The 21,881-nt window shown below is 54.7% G+C and overlaps 2 protein-coding genes across 7 annotated transcripts; both read left to right on the forward strand.

Moving 5' to 3' along the window:
* Nucleotides 1-1,425: 1,425 nt before the first annotated feature.
* Nucleotides 1,426-16,255, forward strand: NLRX1 (NLR family member X1). Of its 6 annotated transcripts, none has more exons than XM_060104140.1 (10): nt 1,687-1,777; nt 3,449-3,576; nt 4,142-4,211; nt 4,681-4,769; nt 5,317-5,936; nt 6,696-7,511; nt 13,117-13,712; nt 13,955-14,041; nt 14,832-15,083; nt 15,396-16,255. In XM_060104140.1, exons 2-10 carry the CDS (start codon nt 3,507-3,509, stop codon nt 15,715-15,717), a joined length of 2,922 nt encoding a protein of 973 aa, XP_059960123.1. In that variant the 5' UTR covers nt 1,687-1,777; nt 3,449-3,506; the 3' UTR covers nt 15,718-16,255. The 6 variants fall into 6 exon arrangements, with proteins under 6 accessions (XP_059960121.1, XP_059960125.1, XP_059960123.1 ...); XM_060104139.1 differs by having other exon boundaries at nt 1,691-1,873; XM_060104141.1 differs by lacking the exon at nt 1,687-1,777 and adding an exon at nt 1,880-3,227.
* Nucleotides 16,256-16,742: 487 nt separating this feature from the next.
* NHERF4 (NHERF family PDZ scaffold protein 4) lies at nt 16,743-20,460 on the forward strand. Its single transcript, XM_060104906.1, has 11 exons — nt 16,743-16,758; nt 17,139-17,166; nt 17,323-17,396; nt 17,730-17,941; nt 18,211-18,400; nt 18,491-18,627; nt 18,891-19,095; nt 19,320-19,516; nt 19,617-19,835; nt 19,978-20,178; nt 20,431-20,460. The coding sequence occupies exons 1-11, from the start codon at nt 16,743-16,745 to the stop codon at nt 20,458-20,460; spliced, it is 1,509 nt and encodes a 502-aa protein (XP_059960889.1).
* The last annotated feature ends 1,421 nt before the right edge of the window (nt 20,461-21,881 follow it).

Genomic DNA, 21,881 nt, shown 5'->3' on the forward strand with positions numbered 1-21,881 from the left:
TATGTAGTAGTGTATATCTGTTAATGCCAAATTCCAAATATATCCTTTTTGGTAACCATAAGTTTGTTTTCTATGTCTATGATTCTATTTCTGTTTTGTAAATAAGTTCATTGGTATCATTTTTTTAGATTCCACATATAAGTGATATCATATGATATTTGTCTTTCTCTGTCTGACTTACTTCACTTAGTATGATTATCTCTAGGTCCAACCATGTTGCTGCAAATGGCATTATTTCATTCTTTTTTACGACTGAGTACCGGCTTATTATTTTTTTAATGTTCATTTATTTATTTGTTTCTGGCTACATCAGGTCTTAGTTGCTGCACGTGGGCTTCTCTCTAGTCGTGGCGCAGGGGGTCCAGAGTGCGTGGGCTCTGTAGTTGCCGCACGTGTGCTTAGTTGCCCCACGGCATGTGGGATCTTATTTCCCTGACCAGGGATCGAACCTACGTCCCCTGCATTGGAAGGCAGATTCTCAACCACTGGACCACCAGGGAAGTCCCCCAGCTTATTTTTTAAGATCTAGTTCAAATGTCACCTCCTGTGCCAGAGGCAGTTAGTAACTTCCTCTCCCAGGCTTTCCTAAAGCTTCCAACTCCCTCTGAAGTACCATCATTTGGGCCCCCTGGAGGGGAGCTGCTATGGTCTGGTCCCTGTTCACCTTGTTCTGGTTGCTCGATACTAGCCCAATACCACGTGTTCATTGAAAGAACAGATGTTTACATGTATAAGTGAAATATCCACACTGTCCTCAGTCTGGACGGAGGGTAAAGATCATAAAGCCCTCTTCTCAGCCCTGTCCAAGGCGCCTCTCTACCAGTTCCCGACTGTACACCTCCATTCAGTGCAACCTGTGTTTGCATGTGGAGGCATGCCCTGGCTGTGGGTGGTGGGAGGCTCCTCCATCGGTTACCTGGGCCCTGGGTGTGCCTGGTATGGAAGCACAGAGATGAGGCTGGGGGCTTTGAGGACCAGGAAGCCCCAGGGCCAGGCTATGGTTGGGTGCTAGACAAGAGGAGCAGGTCGAGGTGGGAGCTGTCCATCAGCCCCATTCTTCTGCCTGCCTTGACCCAAATGACCAGAAGCCATACACAGAGGTGTGGGGTCTGAAGAGAGCCGGGTACAGAGGGAGGACCCAAGAAGACCTTGACTCAGATCTCTGTAAGGAGGCAGGCTGAAGCGGTGAAGAGGCCCAGAGGGAAGAGTGCCCTGGGGATGGGGGATGGGGGATGGGGGTGGGGGTCGCCTCGGGAAGGTCCGGGGGTGAGGTAGGAAGACCCAGGCCCCGGATTCTTGTTCTGGCTCTTCCCCTTCCTAGTTGGGTCAACCTGCGCAAGTCATTTCACCCTTCTGAGCTGTAGTTCCTGCATCTGTAAAATGGGCATAACAAGAAGCCCTGCCTGGGAGGTGGTGAGTAATGGGATGGAATTGGCGCTTCGTGACCTGCAGAGGGCAGTCTCCGAGGCAGGGCCCGCCTGGATGGAGGGCTGTACCACTGAGGGTGGGGGGAGGAGAGACAGATGGGGAAGAAGTCCCCGCCCCGGGCCTGCTCTCCGGGACACTAGCCTCTCTCGCCATCTCCCTCCTCCCAGGACCCGGCGGCCCGGAGCGCCTGGGCTCGTGCTCGCGCTTGCCCGCCGCCGGGCCGGATGCCAGGGCTGGCAGGGCTCCGCGCAGGCGGGCGGGGCGTGCAGGAAGCGCCGCGCGCGCCGGGGCCTCTGGGAGCAAGCGGGAGACTCTGGCGGCGACCGGCTCCCGGGCCTGGGCAGCGGCGGTAAAGGTCTAAGTAGCAGGGGCGGGGCGGTGCTGGGCTAGTGCCGCTAGGAGCTGGCGGCCGGGGATGCGTGGGATGCAGCCGGTGCTCTGAGAGGTGGGCATTCAGGCGGGCTTTACTCTTGGGCTCTGAAACCAACTAGAACTAGGAAAGCTGGGACCCAGTTTAAGAGGAGGAGCTCTGGACCTGTGCGAGCACAGACCCCGCCCGTACCTTTCCTGCTGTGCCCTCTCCTTTTCTCACTGCCCTGGAGACCAGCGGTGATCTTCCGACAATTGGCCTCCCTACCCCCATCCCCACCGCCAGTCCCATCTTGAGTCAGAGGCCCTGCAACTGATTTTATCCCACTGAGCTAGTTTCCCCAAGCTTTTCCAGCCTTCCAGGGCCGTCTCTTAACCCTTCTATACTCCCCCCCACCCCGCCCCCGACCCCGGGACTCCTGGTTTGAGCCCCAGGCTTCGCCTCCACTGGTTGGCCCTGCTGGCCATAGGGCCCAATGCACCCAATTCTCCCCAAGTGTGCTCTGCCCTTAAGGAGTCACATCTCAGTGGAGACCAGGTGCCAGATAGCTGTATGCTTCATTTAAGGGAGCTCAGAGGGATCAGGAAAGACTTCCCAGGAGAGAGGACCTTTGAGCAGGTTCTGAAAGGATTGGGTAGGACTCTGACAGGGGAGAAAGGTCTTTCCAAGCTGATGAAAGAGTATGAACAAAGTTAGGAAAGTGGGAGCAAGAATTCAGTAAGCCTGGCCGGTGAGGTACGGGTCAGGGGGAAACTCAGGAAAATAGCTGGTGTGGGCCAGGTGTTTGGACACTACATAACCTAGGATTTTAGGGAGGCGATTGGTGTCTGGGATCAGGGATGGGAATGGAATGAGACTGAAGGCAGAGGCCAATAACGAGGTGGAGGGTCTAAGTTAGCACAGGGTGGTAAGGATTATGCAATAGGAACAGGCTGGCAAAGTACTGCGATGAGGAACCGGCAGGGCTGTTTCCATTGTGTGAAGGAGGGGGGAAGGATTTGAAGACAAAGAGGTCAGATTTCGAGTAGAAATCATGTGATTGGGAAGATTTGCAATAAAGTAACTGGAAGGGGAGGAGAGATGCTGAGTTCAGTCCTGCGAGGTGCGGCTTGAAGCATTGGCAGGATGTCCATATGGAGATATCAAATAGGAAGTCATTCATTCACTTATCTATAATGTATGCCAGCCTCAAAGGCAGGTTACATAAAAGTCACAGAGAAGATAAAATGATCAAACCATTAAAACTCAGCTAAAAGGACCTGATAGCTAGGGAAAAACTTCAGAGGAGAGTGGATGATTGTTACTGGAAAACGTTGGCTCAGAAAAGCCACTGAAAATGAACACAGGACTCATAGGAGCTTGCTGGCAGCCAAGCAAAGAAAAGGACACCTAAATAAAACAGCTCACTAGGCTGGAATTCAGGAGAAAGGTGATCATGAAGCCTCAGGGGAGAACCAGTGGGTGGTAGGATCACTCAGGTGGGGAATGTAGAGGAGAGAGGTCTGAAAGCCAGGCCAGGGCTTTGGCGATGCTGGTATTTAAGGAAAGGCTGATGTTCTGCTGAGGAGGAAGGGCCTCCCTTGGCCTGCATGAGAGGTGGGGTGGGAAAGTGGGGGTGTGTGGGGTCCATTCACACCATTCTTCCTGCAGCGGAACAGGATAGAAGGTGGTGTGCTCAGTCCCCCAGGCCCTGACCTTCTCTCCTGCCATGAGGTGGGGCTGCCATTTGCCTAGGGCCTCTTGGGGCCCTGGTCTGGGAAGAGTACTCCAGCCAGCAGGTGAGCAGGAAGCAGGGGTTTCTGTTGCCACTTCTCCCTTTCCAGAGTCCAGATGGCACCTCCAAGAGAGAAGGGATCCAGACACCAGGCATGCTAGTCCCAGCTCTGTGATTTACTAGCTGTTGGCCTTGGGCAAGTCACCGTACCTCCCTGAGTTTCCTTTTTCCCATCCTAAACTAAGGGAGTCAGACTAGATGATCTTTGAGAGTCCCTGTAGCTACATAAGTCCGGGAACACTTGTCTGATTTCATTTTGCCTTCAATGAATATTCATTGAGTGCCTGCTATGTGCCAGACCCCATGCTAAGTTCTAAGTAGGTACTTGTGAACCAAAACAGATGTGATCCCTGCTCTCATGGAGGAATGGGGGTGAGTGTGTGAATGAATGTTAATCAAATAATTACATAATGAAATATAAAATTTCATAATAACTGCTACAAAGGGGCAGTACATGATGCTATGAGAGCAAATGATGGGGATTTGATGTAGATGTGGGGTCTGTGTATTGTTGAGCTAATGTGGGTGAATTCTGGATGCTGTTTCTTCCTTCTGCTTTCTCTCTGTAGGTGAACGTATCCCCTTCCTGATCCACTGGAGTTGGCCCCTTAAAGGGGAGCGCCCCCTTGGGCCCCCTAGGTGAGGCCTCAGTGTCATACCTTAGGACACATCTGGGCACAGCAGAGTAGCCTGGGAAGGGTCAGGACTTGGAGAGAGCTTGATCTCCTGGGGGGAGTTGGTCTTCCGGGCTGGAGAGGGTATAGACTCCGCTACCAGGCCTAAGGGGAAGTTAGCTTATATCATCCATAGTACAAGTCACAGTGGTCAGCCAGAGGGAGGGCCGGTGGGAAGCGGGTGGAGTCTGGCAGTGGTCAGTCTGAGTTCCAGGCAGGCAGTCAACGGTGGGGGACTGGAGGGGTAGGGGCAAGACCTCAGGCCCTGGGAAGGGTATGAGAGTCAGATGAGGCTCTGGACTTAGCTGTCCAGAGTCAGGCCTGGATCTCAGGAAGCCAGAAGTTCATCAGTCCAGGCAGGCCTGGACTCTGAGCCTGTGCAGAGCCTGAGCCCAACAGCCAAGCCCCAGCTCATCCCTTTTCCTTGCTCACAGGGCCTTTACACGCCATCACGGAAGCTCAGCGGGCAGTGGTCCCCCATCAGGGAGGCACGGACAGTTGTTCCAGGGCATCGCTGCAGCTGGTAAAGGGACTGGCTCCTCAGTCAGCCTGAGGAGAGGGGCTGCTGGGCTCCCCGTGCGGGGGTGGGTTCAGGGAGCGTGGGGAAGAAGGGCTTGGAGAGAGAAACAAGCAGGAAGGAGGTAGAGAGAATCCATTACAATCAGCCATTAGTGGACCCACTCTCCCTGGCCCCATTATCCATCTGTCCATGTATCCCTTCCTGCAACATTCATGCAGTGCACACTTACGATGTACAAAGCACTGGGGGGAATATAACATCCCTACCTTCAACACACTGCCTCTAGCTGTCAGGTGAAGATCACACATAGATAATCATACAGCCAGTCAGCCCAGACTCACCCTCACTCGTTCCATGGCTTCCCACTTTCTGCCACAGGGGTCCAAACTTTCTGGACAGTCTGAGGGAGTCCTGTGTGTCCAGCACCATTCTGGGTCCTGGCATCTCCTGGCGTTGTGTCTTGACTCCACAACCTGACCCTTCCACCTCCTTAAGCTCCTGCATTTCTCAGCCCCTCTCCCTGACATATTCCCTTTGCCTTCCCATCCAGAAGCTATCCAGCGGCACCGCCAGAACCTGGCCGAGTGGTTCAGCCGGCTGCCCAAGGAAGAGCGCCAGTTCGGCCCAACCTTTGCACTAGACACGGTCCACGTAGACCCTGTGATCCGCGAGAGCACCCCTGATGAGCTGCTTCGCCCACTGGCTGAGCTGGCCCTGGAGCATCAGCCACCCTCTGCTGGGCTCCCCCCGCTGGCCCTGTCTCAGCTCTTTGACCCAGATGCCTGTGGGTGCCGCGTGCAGACAGTGGTGCTCTACGGGACAGTGGGCACAGGCAAGAGCACGCTGGTGCGCAAGATGGTCCTGGACTGGTGTTACGGGCGGCTGCCAACCTTCAAGCTGCTGATCCCCTTCTCCTGCGAGGACCTGTCATCCCTGGGCCCTGAGCCAGTCTCCTTGTGCCAACTTGTGGCCCAGCGCTACGCACCCCTGAAGGAGATTCTGCCTCTGATGGCCGCTGCTGGTTCCTGCCTGCTCTTTGTGCTCCACGGCTTGGAGCACCTCAACCTTGATTTCCGGTTGGCGGGCACAGGGCTTTGCAGTGACCCGGAGGAGCCAGAGGCGCCAGCTGCCATCATCGTCAACCTGCTACGCAAATACATGTTGCCCGAGGTGAGTGCACCCTGCTCTACCTCCACTGTCCCCAATTTGCCCCCTCAGGATTTTCGTGTCCTGAGTCTGCATGTTTAATGGGTAGGAACGTAGGCTCTGGGTTAGTTCAAATCCTGCCCCCGCACTTCCAAGCCGTGGGACTGAGCAAGTCAGTAACTCCTCCAGGCTTCTGTTTCCTTCTCTCCTTGAGTTGTACTGAACAAATGAGATACTGCATCTGAAGTGCTTAGCACAGTGCCCTGGATCATAGTGGGTGCTCAGTAAGTGTGAGTTATAATTACCGTGGTCATCATTATCTTCATCCTTGAACACTCAGTCTTCAGGGACTCCCTGGCAAGTGAGGCAATCAGGACACGAGGGTCTTTTTTTTTTTAAATAAATTTGTTTATCTTATTTATTTTTGGCTGCGTTGGGTCTTCGTTGCTGTGCACGGGTTTCTCAAGTTGCGGCGAGTGGGGGCTGCTCTTCGTTGCAGTGCGCGGGCTTCTCATTGCGGTGGCTTCTCGTTGCAGAGGACGGGCTCTAGGCACACAGGCTTCAGTAGTTGCGGCACGTGGGCTTAGTAGTTGTGGATCACGGGCTCTAGAGCACAGGCTCAGTAGTTGTGACTCACGGGCTTACTTGCTCCGCAGCATGTGGGATCTTCCCGGACCAGGGCTCGAACCCGTGTCCCCTGAATTGGCAGGCGGATTCTTAACCACTGCACCACGAGGGAAGCCCACAAGGGTCTTTCTTAACTCTCAACCATGCTCTTCCCAGGCCAGCATTCTGGTGACCACCCGGCCCTCTGCCATCGGCCGCATCCCCAGCAAGTATGTGGGCCGCTATGGCGAGATCTGTGGCTTCTCCGATACCAACCTACAGAAGCTCTACTTTCAGCTCCGCTTCAACCAGCCAGACTGCGGGCACGGAGCTGGGGGGGTCTCAGTCACGCCGGCTCAGCGTGACCACCTGGTGCAGATGCTCTCTCGGAACCTGGAGGGGCACCACCAGATCGCCGCTGCCTGCTTCCTGCCCTCCTATTGCTGGCTTGTCTGTGCCACCCTGCACTTCCTGCACGCTCCCACACCAGCTGGCCAGACCCTCACAAGCATCTACACCAGCTTCCTGCATCTAAACTTCAGTGGGGAGATGCTGGACAGCACTGACCCTTCCAAGTTGTCCCTGATGGCCTATGCAGCCCGAACCATGGGCAAGTTGGCCTACGAGGGGGTGTCCTCCCGCAAGACGTACTTCTCTGAAGAGGATGTCCGTGGCTGCCTGGAAGCTGGCATCCGGACGGAAGAGGGGTTTCAGCTGCTGCATGTGTTCCGCCGGGATGCCCTGAGGTTTTTTCTGGCCCCGTGCGTTGAGCCAGGGCACCTGGGTACCTTCGTGTTCACTGTGCCCGCCATGCAGGAATACCTGGCTGCCCTCTACATTGTGCTGGGTTTGCGGAAGACGACTCTGCAGCGAGTGGGCAAGGAGGTGGCCGAGCTCATGGGCCGTGTCGGGGAGGATGTCAGCCTGGTCCTGGGCATCATGGCCAAGTTGCTGCCCCTGCGGGCCCTGCCCCTGCTCTTCAACCTGATCAAGGTAACAGCCCTAGGATCCCAGGCTGCCGGCCCCCATCCTCCTCGTTCACCCTGGCTCCTCCCCAGAAGGAAACTGCTTCTTCCTGCATGACTATGAATCCTCTTCTTGGCTCTGTTTCAGATTTGGGCAATGTGGCTTTTAGTGGGAATGGGGCATAAGGAAGCGGGAGAGAGAAGCCACAGGCTGGGGAAGGCTTGGAGGGGAATCTAAGGGTGCAGGGACTTTCATAACAATCCCATAACTCTAATGATAGGTTTTTGTTTGTTTGTTTGTTTTTGTTTGTTTTTGCTTTTTGCCTCTCTCCTCCTAGTCTTTGTTGCTGGGCGGCAGGGGTCACTACTGTCCAGGGTCTGTCCTGTGCTTTGCAGGTCCAGAAACCCAATTGTATCTGTTCCTCAGAGGTGATTAGACTCTGGGAGTGATGTCTCTTCCTAACTTAATCACCAGAGGCAGGTTTATAAAGCAGATGCCATTTTATTCATTTATACCAGGAGGATAAATGGCATTGGTAATTGGCTTAGAACAGTCGGTCCTGGGTGCAGGTCTGCTCCAGAAACCAAATTACAGGCCTGAGGACTGTGCTGTGAGCAGGGCGGATGTACTAAGTTTTTGATGGGAAGATGTAGCCACTCTTGGTGGATGTCTGCCAGGTGCCTTGTAAATGAAATATAATTATGATCCCTTTTTTAAAAAAAATTTATTTATTTATTTATTTATTTTTGGCTGCATTGGGTCTTTGTTGCTGTGCGTGGGCTTTTCTCTAGTTGTGGCAAGGGGGGGTTACTCTTTGTTGTGGTGCTTGGACTGCTTGTTCCGCTGGCTTCTCTTGTTGCGGAGCACGGGCTCTAGGTACACGGGCTTCAGTAGATGTGGCACATGGGCTCAGTAGTTGTGGCTCTTGGGCTCTAGAACACAGGCTCAGTAGTTGTGGCGCACGGGCTTAGTTGCTCTGTGGCATGTGGGATCTTCCCGGACCAGGGCTCAAACCCGTGTCTCCTGCGTTGGCATGACAGGCGGATTCTTAACCACTGCACCACCAGGGAAAGCCCTATGATCCCTTTTATAGATGAGGAAACTGGAGCTCACAGAGGCTAAGTAACTTGACCAAGGTCACTCAGATAGTAAGGAGAATAACTGGAATCTGAGTGCAGGTTTTGTGGTTCCGAATCCTGTGCTCTTTCTGCCAAGCTTAATTGATGTACTATGGATATTTCTAGGAAGCTATGGCGCCTTGCTAGGTAACCCTGGTCCGCTCTAGAAATGTTTCAGTAATCAGTCTTGGGGAAGCAGAGCCCTGGTGAGCTGGCAACATTTTAACAAGTTTTCCTTTTTATAGGCAGCAAAGCCTCAGGGTTAAAAACAGGGATTCTGTAACGCAGCTACCTGGTTCACATCCAGGCTCTTCCACTTACTAGCTGTGTGACCTTGTACAAGTTACTTAACCTCTCTGTGCCCCAAGGTCCTTATCTGTTAAATGAATAATATTAGATAATAATAGAATTTATATTGTTGGCCCAATATGAGGATTAAATGTCTTCATCTGCAGGACCTGGCACATAGTAAGCGCTATTTGTTAGTTAAACAGAAAAACAGTCTCAGGCAGCCCATCCCTTCTTACACCATTGCCTCAGGCAAGGAGGTAATGGCCATTGCTGAGGCCACCCACCCCTTTGAGGATGTGCTTGCCTCATCTGGATTGCAGTGAGAGGCTGTGGTCTCCTGACAGGATTCAGAAAGCCACTCAGTTACTTAAGGGGGCACCACACCCCCAAGCCCTCTCGGAGGGAGGGTTGCCTAGCAGAGGATGGGTCCCATCTGTTTCTTCATGAGCCTATTGATTCATTTTCCCAGAGTGACAGTTTTTGTGTCTTGTCTCCAGATGCTTGTTGGGGGAGGGGCACTATAACCTCCATGGTGGGAACCTCGCCTGTAAAAAGTAAAGAAAACACATGAGAGAGGTGCCACAAAACAACCTGGTGGCTCTTGCCAGAGGAATGGACCTCTCCTTTCCTTTCAGAACCATTGCAAGGATGGCAGCTGATGTCGCCAACCTCCCAAACATTCAGTTCTTCAACAAATATTTGAGTGCCTGCTGTGTGCCAGGCAATGTGTTAGATTCGGAGGAAAAAGCAACAGAACGCCAGGTTTCTGCCTTTTCTGATCATACAGTCTCAACATAAACATGTCAACGTAACTATGTGACTAAAAATTCTGGGAAGTGCCTGGAAAGCAAAGTTCCAGGTGCTATGGAAGTATGTAAGGGGGAGGGGGGACCTGGTTTGGGGGGATAAGTAAAGCCTCTCTGCAGGAAGGGCTTTTAATCTGATCCCTGGAGGATTAGCCAGAAGAGCTGGGTGTGTGGGGGGGAACACTCCAGGAAGAGGGCACAGCTTTGAAGGAGGAACTATCTTGGCACTGTCAAAAAACAAAAAACAAAAAAGAGAGAGAGAGAAGCCGAGAGGACAGGAGCAGAGTGAATGAGGGTGAGAGGCTGTCATGAAGGCGCCATGGTTGACAGGGGCCTGTCAATGAAAAATTGATCAATAGTCCATCTGTTGCCAGAAGGGGGACCCCTTCCAGGGCCTGAGAGCGAGCTCTTTTTAAAAAAAAAATTAATTAATTAATTAATTTATTTTGGCTGCATTGGGTCTTTGTTGCTGTGCGCGGGCTTTCTCTAGTTGCAGTGAGCGGGGGCTACTCTTCATTGCGGTGCAGTGGGCTTCTCATTGCGGTGGCTTCTCTTGTTGTGGAGCACGGGCTCTAGGCGCGCGTGCTTCAGTAGTTGTGGCTCATGGGCTCTAGAGCGCAGGCTCAAGTAGTTGTGGTGCATGGGCTTAGTTGCCCTGTAGCATGTGGGATCTTCCCGGACCAGGGCTTGAACCCATGTCCCCTGCATTGGCAGGTGGATTCTTAACCACTGCAGCACCAGAGAAGTCCCTGAGAGCAAGTGCTTGTGTAACACTTGGAAATCAATTGTCTGAGGAGACACACGTACTGACAAATCAAAAGACTTTATTGGGAAGGGCCACCCAGACAGAGAGCAGTGGTGTAAGGGAACCCAGGAGAGCGGCTCTGCCACGTGGCTTGTAGCCTCAGGTTTTATGGTAATGGGGTTAGTTTCTGGGTTGTCTCTGGCCAATCGTCTTGCTTGGCCCCTATTTAGTCTGACTCAAGGTCCTTCCTGGTGGCACGCGTGTCTCAGCCAAGATGGATTCCAGCACGAAGGATTCTGGGAGGTTGGTAGGACAATATTATGGGGCTGGCTCTCCTCCCTCTTTTTGGCCCCTCCTGAGTTCTCTAGTTTTTGACGGCACCACCATATTCCTTATCGGGACCTCCTGTTATGAGACAACTCATGCAAGTGGTCATCATCGTGCCTGGCCAAGGCGGGTGGTTTTAGTCAACGGTTCCCTAACACATCTAAGAAAGAAATGGAAATTTTAATTCAAGCCAATCTGAGGATTATAACCCAGGAGACAGTCTCTCAGAGAGTTCTGAGAACTATTTCAAAGACATAAAGAGGGAGGCCAGGGCTTCCCTGGTGGCGCAGTGGTTGAGAGTCCGCCTGCCGATGCAGGGGACACGGGTTCGTGCTCTGGTCCGGGAAGATCCCACATGCGGCGGAGCGGCTGGGCCCGTGGGCCATGGCCGCTGAGCCTGCCCGTCCGGAGCCTGTGCTCCGCAACGGGAGAGGCCACAACAGTGAGAGGCCCGCGTACCGCAAAAAAATAAAAATAAAAATAAAAAAGAGGGAGGCCAGCGTATTCAGTATATGTGATTTTGGCAACGGAAGTATGTGTAATCAAACGTACATCGCAGTAGAAGATTGCACCTAGTCACGAGGAACAGACATCTCAGTTAATGGTTTTAGTGCTTTTCTAAGTATGGAAAGATGCAAGAATCCGGGTTCATAAAAATTTCTCCTGAAATATCTAAGGACCAGTTCTGTCAGTTTTCCCAAAGCACAAAGTGCCTTATCCTGATCTTCGCCCTGAATTCCTTTCAAGGTTATTGTAGCCAGTGACTGCAGTGGCTAATGACTTGACTTTGTAGAATTGGGTGGTGGGCAACATTCTTTATTTTACAGTCCCTTCCCTTTCAGTCTTAGTTTCCACCAAGGTTTGGGAGGCATTTCGTGACCAATTTGTTCCACAGCACTAGGAATGCTCATTCCCAGGTCAGGCAAGGATTTCATTGATAGGTCACTCAATGTGCTATTAGTGGACTAGACCCTATTAACAGTAGCCAAAATCCTCTGGACCCCCTGTCTCGCTAGTCCGTTATGATCCAAGGAACGGTTCCCTCTTGTTGTTTCTTCCCTTATCTAGAGTTACACTATTACAATCATTCATCTTATAGAACTATATATTTGATCAATTGTTTCAAGTCACCTAATCATCACTAATTTTATCTGAGGCTCAGTCACACATTTGGTAATGCAAGAAACAACAATCTTATAAAATAGGCAAATACAAGTAATATAGCTAGTAGTATTAATAGGATCATAAGTAAGTATTGAAGCTAAGATCTTCCACAAGGTGAGGCCCAGTATCTCCTCAGGTCTCTGAGCAGTCTGTTTTGCACCAATCTCTATCTTTAAGGAAAATGATATATTGGCATTGTACATAAAGTTCACCAAAGATGTCTGCATATACAAGGCGAGTGGTGGGTCATTGTGACCCCTTACAGGATTGAGAAAGGAATGTTATCTTCTAAGGAGTTATATGGCTGGCGCCAGAAGGAGAAAAGTTGATCTTTATCATTGAGCGGGTATTTCTGCCATTGGGGAGGTCTAGTTAAATGCATAATGCAGATGCACAATGCACACTGGAGGGGAGGGAGGAGGCCCAAATGGGCAGAGAAAAACTTTCTGTTTAAATTTTTCTCATCTTTCCTTAAAATATGAATTTTATTTCACGAGGCCAAATCGTGCAGGGTCTGAAGCAGTAGGAGCAACATCTGTCATCGCTGCTGTGATGACAATGATGATGTTAAAGATGATGATGTATTTATACCACCTAGCCCGGTACCAAGCTGAATGCATAATATATGCTAACTCCTTCCCGCCATGCTTGGGCTTGAAAATGTATGGGGTGTTTGGGATAAAGAAAGAATTTCCCAGTGTCTGGAGTACGTGAGACGAGTGTTGAGAGGTGACTCCAGAAAGGTCAAATTGGGGCCAAATTATGCAAAGTTTTTTTTTTTTTTGCGGTACTTGGGTCTCTCACTGTTGTGGCCTCTCCCGTTGCGGAGCACAGGCTCCGGACGCGCAGGCTCAGCGGCCATGGCTCACGGGCCCAGCCGGTCCGTGGCACGTGGGATCTTCCCAGACCGGGGCACGAACCCGTGTCCCCTGCATCGGCAGGCGGACTCTCAACCACTGCGCCACCAGGGAAGCCCTATGCAAAGTTTTATATTCCACATGGGCAGTGGGGAGCCACGGAAGGTGCTGCAGCAGGGGGAGGAGTATGATCAGACAAATCGTGCTCGAGTTTAAGGGAGATCATCAGGCTGGAGCAGTCAGGAAGACTGCACCTTAAGCTTAGGCCAGAAGGCTAAGCAGCACGCAGTAGGCTGCAGCGCCCTCACCCTGCTTCCCTTCCAGGTGGTTCCACATGTGTTCGGGCGTGTGGTAGGTAAGAGCCGCGAGGCAGTGGCCCAGGCCATGGTGCTGGAGATGTTCCGAGAGGAGGACTACTACAACGACGACGTCCTGGACCAGATGGGTGCCAGTATCCTGGGTGTGGAGGGCCCCCGGTGCCACCTGGACGAGCCCACAGAGGATGAGGTCTTTGAGCTTTTCCCCATGTTCATGGGCGGGCTTCTCTCTGCCCATAACCGGGTACTGCTGGCTCAGCTCGGCTGCCCCATCAAGACCCTGGATGCCCTGGAGAATGCCCAGGCCATCAGGAAGAAGCTGGGCAAGCTGGGCCGGCAGGTGCTGCCCCCCTCGGAGCTCCTTGACCACCTCTTCTTCCACTATGAGTTCCAGAATCAGCGCTTCTCCGCCGAGGTGCTCGGCTCCCTGCGCCAACTCAGCCTGGCGGGCGTGCGCATGACACCCCTCAAGTGCTCGGTGGTGGCAGCTGTCCTGGGCAGTGGAAGGCATGCCCTGGACGAGGTGAACTTGGCCTCCTGCCAACTGGACCCTGCCGGGCTGCGCACACTCAGGCCTGTCTTCCTGCGTGCCCGGAAGCTGGGGTGAGGCCCTGTCCTCGTGCACAGGTGGAGGAGAAGGTGCTTGGGAAAGCAAAGGGAGTGAGGAAGGACCAGGGGGTGGGGTGAAATCTGGTGCGGGTGGAGGTGACAAGAGCTACAGAAGGGGACACAGCTGTGGACCACAAGAGGCAGGATGGCGAGGGAGGGGCCCGGTGGGTGGGCAGGCTCCATGCCGAACTCCTTCCTTGGTTTCTCACCTCCTCTCTGTCCACCTTCTGCTCCAGCTTACAACTCAACAGCCTGGGCCCCGAGGCCTGCAGGGACCTCCGAGACTTGCTGCTGCATGACCAGTGCCAAGTTACCACCCTGCGGTGAGTGCCCTGGCGGGGGGGGCTCCATCCTTCTGGCCAGCTAAGATCAAGGGTGAGCTCCCCACCTCCCAACATGCCTGGAACAGGCACACCCATGCTGTAGTAAAGAAGGCGGGAGTGTAGACCTTGACCTGCTCCCCACCCCACGACTTCTAGTACAAGCAGCCAGGCAGGGGGAAAGATGCCACCAGCAATAAATTGGTGCTAAGAAAGCCTCTTGCGTGGCTAAAATCAGCCTGGGGTGGGGGTGGAATAACACCCAGGCTGGTTACCTGGTAACAACGCCACTGATTCCCTCCCAGGATTTTCCCTGTCGCCTCACAAGGATGACCCTGACGCTGGGCACTCAATAGATGCTCCCAGTGTTGACTGATTTAGTAGCAACCCAGAAGCGGGGTTCCTGATTTTGGGTTGGGGGAAGGGGAGATGAATGACGAGGGAGGGGGCGGGGGATGGGGAAGCAGGAAGGGAGGGTGAAGCAGGGGCTGGAAGGGGGTGAAAAAAGGAGCAAGAAGGGACATGGTGACGAGGAAGGGGAGAGGGAAGAGGGGAGTCCCAAAGGAGAATGGAAGGCGGGAGGAGGGGCGGGAGAAGCCGGCTTCCACCCCACTCTCCCTCCCCTACAGTGAGCCTCACCCCCGTTTCTGCATGCTCTTTTCCTGGGCCTGCATTTCTCTGTGTCCAGGCTGGTCTCTGCCCCAAGTGGTGCACCGTTTTGGCCCAAGTCGCAGTGCGTAGCACAGGGCATCTGCTAGGGACCCTCATAACCTTGGGGTGCTTGTGGCCCTAGGCTGTCCAACAACCCGCTGACGGCGGCGGGTGTGGCCCTGCTGTTGGAGGGGCTGGCGGGAAACACCTCGCTGAAACACCTGTCTCTGCTGCACACGGGCCTTGGGGATGAGGGCCTGGAGCTGCTGGCTGCCCAGCTAGACCGTAACCAGCAGCTACAGGAGCTGAATGTGGCCTACAACGGTGCTGGCGACACAGCGGCCCTGGCCTTAGCCAAGGCTGCCCGGGAGCACCCTTCCCTGGAGCTGCTGCAGTGAGTCTTGCCCTCCACTTCCATCTCCCCAAAGACCCTTGGTGATTGGCCCTTCCCCTGCCCTGATTCTCCACCACCATTTCTCCTAGGGTCCTAGTGGCCCCATTTCTACTGACCCTGGTCCCACTGAATTCTAGCATCACCCCTGCCTCCCAGCGGCCACCACCCTCCATCTCTGGTTTATTGCAGACACTTACCCCGTTGCATTTCACAGCCAGGGGAACAGTTATGAGACCCCTTACTCTCTGTCCACCCACCCTATGCCCCTGCTTCTCAGAGCTGAACAGCATCTACTGTTCTCTCTCCTGCTAGCCTCTACTTCAACGAGCTGAGCTCAGAGTGCCGCCAGGCCCTGCGGGACTCGGGGAGCACCACTGAGGGCAGTGCCCAGGTCGTGGTGTCGCTGACAGAGGGGACAGCAGTGTCCGAGTACTGGTCAGTGATCCTGGGTGAAGTCCAGCGGAACCTCAAGAGCTGGGATCGGGGCCGGGTCCGGCGCCACCTGGAGCTTCTGCTGCGGGATCTGGAAGATAACCGAGGAGCCACCCTTAATCCTTGGCGCAAAGCCCAGCTGCTTCGAGTGGAGGGCGAGGTCAGGGCCCTCCTGGAGCAGCTGGGAGGCCCGGGAAGCTGAGACAGTGGCAGCAGTGTGTCCCCTGGCCCCAAGCCGCTTCTGTCTGTGGCCTCCTAGCTTGCACTACCGCTTCCAGAAAGATCCCTTCAGGGCTGGAGGCAAAGGAATGGGCACAGCTGTGTCAGTTGCTCTCCTGGGGCGTGTCTAACCAGTGCTCCCAGGTCTGGAGTTTTCCGGGTCATGGAGCATGCTTCCCCTCCCTTCGGATAGAAGGACTGAAAGATGGGGCGTTTCGGTGGCCACATTGTCCTGTAGCACCACCACCAAGCTCCTCTTGGATTGTGCCACCAGGGGGCACACTTCTTTTGTCGGCCTTGCCAGGGGCCTTGCCATCCAGATGTGTTGGAGGGCCTCCGCGTCCTGCCTTTATGCTTTCTGGGGACACCCCGGGACACCCAGGATGCCAGCAGCCACTTTCCTCTCTCACTGGTGCTGTGTCCTCACCCTTGTTTCCCCTTCACCACAATGGTACCCAAGCTCGGTGGCCCCTAGGGGCATGGGTGCTGACTTGCTGCTATTAAAGAGCTGTGTCTTCCAACTATTGTGGAGTCTTTTTTGCCTGTTGCTTTCAAGAAAGGGTACTGTTCTTGGTCATTCTGGTTAAACCACTGACCACAATCTGTTGCAGATGTTTCTCGGGCACTAGTTTCAGAGGCCCTGAGGGTGGCTCAAGAACAAGATGTCAGCATGGGGGTAGGCCATGTTGGGCCATAGGGCTCCTGTCACCCTTCTCATACACTTATCCCAGGCTTGGAATTACAGTGCCCAGCAATTACAGTGACCTTTCTCGGCGCAGAGCGGGAACTGGGATGGCAGCAGAGTCTCCTGAGAAAGTCGGGGCTCAAGAATAGGGCAGGAGGGACATACACAGTTCCCCAGAGGACAAGACTCTCCTCCCGTGAACCATTACCGACTGCTTCTAAGGCAGCGTCTTGGAGGAGGCGGGACGTGGCGGGGTAGGTGGGAGGGTCAGCTGGTTTCGATGGACCTTGTCCCTACACTGAGCCTCGCTCGCTGATCCAACCATGGAAGCAGCTGCAGGTAAGAGGCCAGGAGAAATCCTCTGCGGGGGGGGGGGGGGGACTTTAGGGTGGAGGGCAGATTGGAAGGCTTTGGGACCAGGACACACTTGGTACTGGGGCTTGGAGCCCTGAGGCAAATAGACTGGAAGTCAGGAGGGGAGAGGTGAGTGGGTGGATGTGTCTGCCTTCCTGGTCCACGCCCTGTACTGATATGCTCAGATTTCTGTGCGTATCTGGAGGCCTTGGCCGGGGAGGGGAAGGAAGGGGAAGGGAAGACCCTTTTGCAGCGAGTCCTGATTTTGGGGGCTCCCCGAAGTCCTTTCAGTTAAGGACCATGGAAGAGGAGTCTCGGGGGGCAGAATATACCTCTCCTCCCCTCACCCCTTCTTTTCCCAGCAGATCGTCAGGACACAGCTTCCTTGGCCCCGTAAGTGCCGTGCTGTGAAGGACTGGGGCAAGGGGAGGAGGGATTGAAGGTGGGGAAGCTCTTCAGCTGCCATTGGCCATTAGCACCTCAAGGCGAGCCTGGGACCCAAGTCCGGATGTCAGTTTTCTCCTACCTGCTTGACTTGCTTCCTTGCAGGAAGTTTGAGTTTAACCCCAAACTGGGCATTGATAATCCTGTGCTCTCCCTGGCTGAAGACCACGAGCCCTCTGGTAACCCCCCACCACTTGGGGCAACCGTTTCCTTTCCCCAGAGCCACCAGGGCTCCACACAGCTTCCCGTCTCCTTGGTAACCACTCACTCTGTCTCCCTCTGATAACGGCCTTGGTGGGAGTACCCACGTGGAGGTGGAAGGGGGCCCGGCGTTTCCTGCTGTCCCCGCCACTCTGCCTGGGCCGTGTTCAGTCCCCCTGCCCAATACCTAACTGGGCAGAAGCCTGTCTGGTGTTCTATCACAGGGGCAGGGTCTGCCAGACACAAGGCGACTTGTACTTGGGTCATGTCCCCTCTCCTCCCCCTTTTCTGCCGCCCACCTCCCCTTCCAGATCTCTGGAGCCTGGAACGACCTCGCTTCTATCTGCTGAACAGAGAGGAGGGCAGGAGTTTTGGCTTCCACTTGCAGCAGCAGCGGGGCAGGGCTGGGCATGTGGTGTGCAGGGTGGAGCCAGGCACCTCTGCCCAGCGCCAGGGTCTTCGGGAAGGAGACTGGATCCTGGGGGTGAACAACCATGTCGTGGAACATGAAGACTATTCAGTGGTGAGGTTGGGCTGGGACCCCTGTGGTACAGGAGAACATTCTATAGCACCTCAGGGAGACAGAAGCCGGTTGGTCACCTCCCTGGGTATATGGGGGCAGGACCCAAGGCTCAACCTCCCCCATCTCCCAGAATTTAGGGATGCCCAGGTCCGAATGGTTGCGTGAAGGCCTCCAGAGAGCTGGTTCCCATGGTGAAAAGTGTAGCTTCCAGGGAGGGGAAGCTGGCAAGAGGGGCCAGCCCAAGCCCGCTCCGTGTGCCCACCGTTCAGGTGATACGCCGCATCCGGGCCAGCGGTCCTCGGGTATTGCTGACGGTTTTGGCGCAGCACGTGCATGAGGTGGCCCGAGCTCAGTGGGGGAACGATGCCCACCTCTGTCCCACTCTCGGCCGAGGGGTCCGGCCTCGGCTGTGCCACATAGTGAAAGACGAGGGTGGCTTTGGCTTCAGTATCACCCAAGGTGAGCTTAGAGCTCGGGAGGGGTCAGGAGGGGGATCTCAGCCCTGTTCTGGGCAGGCAGCAGGCAGAAACTTGCTGTCTGGGCTTCCAGGACATCAGGGTCCTTTCTGGTTGGTGCTGAGCACTGGAGGGGCAGCTGAGCGGGCAGGAGTGCCCCCTGGGGCCCGGCTGCTGGAAGTGAATGGGGTCAGCGTGGAGAAGTTCACGCACAGCCAACTCAGCAAGAAGGTACGACCGCCTGTTTCCCATCCGTCCTCACCCCTCTGGGCCTGGTCCTTGCCTCGGGAAGCAGACCTCCTCCACACGCCTAATCGCCTGATCCGATCTTGTACCTCCGTCACCATCCTTCCCTTTTACACTCTGTGCTAGGCCCTCCTCTCCCTTCCCTAGTGCCCCATTCCTGGGCCTGGGAAGAGGGGCTGTGAGGAGGTGCCTGCCTCTGCCCTCCCTACCCAGGTGGTTGATGCTGATGCCCTGCTGGGTCCCCACAGCTTTGGCAGAGTGGCAAGCAGGTGACCCTGCTGGTGGCAGGGCCAGAGGTGGAGGAACGGTGTCGCCAGCTGGGAATGCCCCTGGCTGCACCCCTGGCAGAGGGCTGGGCACTGCCCAGCAAGCCCCGCTGTCTGCATCTAGAGAAAGGACCCCAGGGCTTCGGGTTCATGCTCCGAGAGGGGAAGGGCCTTGACGGTCGGCCTGGTGAGTGAGAGCCCTGGGGGCGGGGAGGGAAGGCAGGCCTTGGGGTGGGCACACAAGTGTATATATACACCTCTCAGTGCACACAAGTGGTGGCCCTGGCTGAACCCCAGCCCGGGCCTCCTCCTCTTGTGTAGCCCTGGGTCAGTCCCCCGGTGTGCATACAGTGGCCTGGGCCGGCACTGGGGGTCAGTGGGGAAGGAGCAGTGAGGATGTCTGCATCCCAGGTCAGTTCCTGTGGGAGGTGGACCCAGGACTGCCAGCGGAGAAGGCCGGGATGCAGGCTGGGGACCGGCTGGTGGCTGTGGCTGGGGAGAGCGTGGAAGGGCTGGGCCATGAAGAGACAGTGTCCAAGATCCGGGCACAGGGCTCCTGCGTCTCGCTCATTGTCGTCAACCCCGAGGCTGACCGCTTCTTCAACATGGTGCGAGCTGAGGGGCGGGGGCTAGAGAGAGGGCAGGAAGAGAGCAGGGCTCGGGTCTGGGGAGAAGCAGCAGGGTTTGTCCTATCTTCCTCTTTTCCAGGTTCGCTTGTCCCCCCTTCTCTTCTTGGAGAGCACAGAGGCTCCTGACTCTCCCCAGGATACCGGCTCAGCCTCTCTGGTTGAGACCAAGGACCCACCAGTTGAAGACACAACCGTCCCACGCGGCTTCCGCCAGTGCTTCCTGTACCCTGGGCCCGGTGGTGGCTATGGCTTCCGACTCAGCTGTGTGGCCAATGGGCCTCATCTCTTCATCTCCCAGGTGACTGATACCCCAGGGACCTTGGATCTTTTCAATCATTTGCCTCTTGACAAGCCTTCCTCTGCTTCCCTCCCAGAGCCTCAGTACACCCAGCAGACTTTTCCATGGTGTTCCAAGCTCTACATCCCCCTCCTTCCACCAGGTGACCCTAGGAGGCTCAGCTGCCCAGGCAGGACTGCAAATGGGAGATGTGATTCTGGAGGTGAACGGGTATCCCATGGGCGGAGAGAATGACCTGGAAAGACTTCAGCAGCTGGCTGAGGCGGAGCCACCCCTATGCCTGAAGCTGGCGGCCAGATCTCAGCAGGGCTTGGAAGCCTGGATTCCCCCAGGGTCTGGAGAGGTGAGGAAGGAGAGACAGATGGACTGTGAGTCAGCCAGAGGAGGACAGAGGGGAGCCAGAGAAGAGGGCAGAGCGGGAGGCTGCAGGGTGGAGCAGTGTGGGGCACTCAGGTTGGGACTTCAGGCCATGGTAGGTGGGGACAGAAGGACCCAGGGAAGAAGCCCTATTCCTGGGCATCCCAGTGAGGGGGGGCACAGGGAAAGGGAACGCTTCTGGTCTCGGAATGACCTCTTCCCTTCTTTCTCTGCTTAGGACTGGGCTGTAGCCTCAGATCTACTGTAGCGCCCCCTATGCCTGGCACAGATCTGCCCAAGCTTTCCTGTCTCCACTCTCCAGCCTGAGGTGGTGGGAGCTGAGATGCTCTCTTTAAACCAGAAGCTGCAGCTCTAGGACTCCGGATACCTCCAATCACAGGATAGTCCTTGGCCTCCCTCCCTTCCCATGGGCCCACCTCCTGGAAGAGGGTGTGGCCAGAGGCCTCAGGTGGGCCCATGAGGGAGCCTCCCCTTTGATTCCAAAGGAAGTCATGTGGGATCTTTGGGAGCTGTGCCCCAAGGATGAAGATCTGCGTGAGATGAGTGGTATGATTTTGTGATTTATAACAAGAAATATATGTTTGGCCTTCATACCCTTTCCTGGCACAGAGCTCCTAAAATCCTTGGAATTTCCTAAGTAGTAAGAGAGAGAAAGCTGTCTTCTGTTTTTGACAATAAGCCCCTTTCAACTACACCTAGTTTTGTTAATGAGGTGACTCTTGAAAAGCACCTGAGAATGGGGCACTGGTTTCCAGGGGAACCAGTCATGTGATTAGACGGTTGGAACTTTCAGTGCCCCACCCCCACCCCTACCCTCAACCTCCTGGGAGGGGAGAGGGGCTGGAGGTTGAATTAATCACCAGTGTTCAATGGATTGATGGATCATGCCTACACAATGAAGCCTCCATAGAAACCCAAAAGGACAGTTTCAGAGAGCTTTCCGTGTTGCTGAACACGTGGAGGTGCTTGGGAGGGTGGCGCACCTGGAGAGGGCATGCAGCTTCCATGGTCATACCTCGCCCGGTGTATCTCTTCCATCCCGCTGTTCCTGAGTTGTGTCCTTTGTAATAAACTGGTAATCTAGTAAGTAAACTGTTTCCCTGAGTTCAATCACTCTAGCAAATGATTGAACCCAAGGAGGGGGTTGTGGGAACCTCTGATTGATAGCTAGTAGGTCAGAAGCACAAGTGACAACCTGGACTGGAGATTGGTATTTGAGGTCGAGGGCAGTCTGTGGGACAGAGCCCTTAACCTGCGGGGTCTGATGATACCTCCAGGTAGACAGTGTCGGAATTGAGTTAAATTGTAACACAAAAGTTAAATTGTGTCTACGGAGAATTAGTTGGTGTGGGAAACCTCCCTCTGCCACGTTTCACCAGAAATGAAGTAGAACTGAGAAAGTTGTAGTAACATAGAGGAGAAGCAGAGTTTTCCCTTTCCTGGTGGGCTGTGGGGCCGGCTGGGATTGAAGCCACCTGGAATTTGCCCTAAGCATGACTCCAGGACGGTTGGGTATATTGCAGGAATTTGGAGACCGGTTGCCCCTTCCCTCTGTGGGCACCTTAGGATTATGGGAGCTGGTGCCTGGTCACTGTTGGTCTATTATAGAAATGGCCTTTCCCCACAAATCTGGTTGCCTTTGTTTGTGTTGGTGGGGGTAGGGTGACC

Source organism: Mesoplodon densirostris, chromosome 7 (genome assembly GCF_025265405.1).
Source record: "Mesoplodon densirostris isolate mMesDen1 chromosome 7, mMesDen1 primary haplotype, whole genome shotgun sequence".
In the NCBI taxonomy this organism is placed as follows: Eukaryota; Metazoa; Chordata; class Mammalia; order Artiodactyla; family Ziphiidae; genus Mesoplodon; species Mesoplodon densirostris.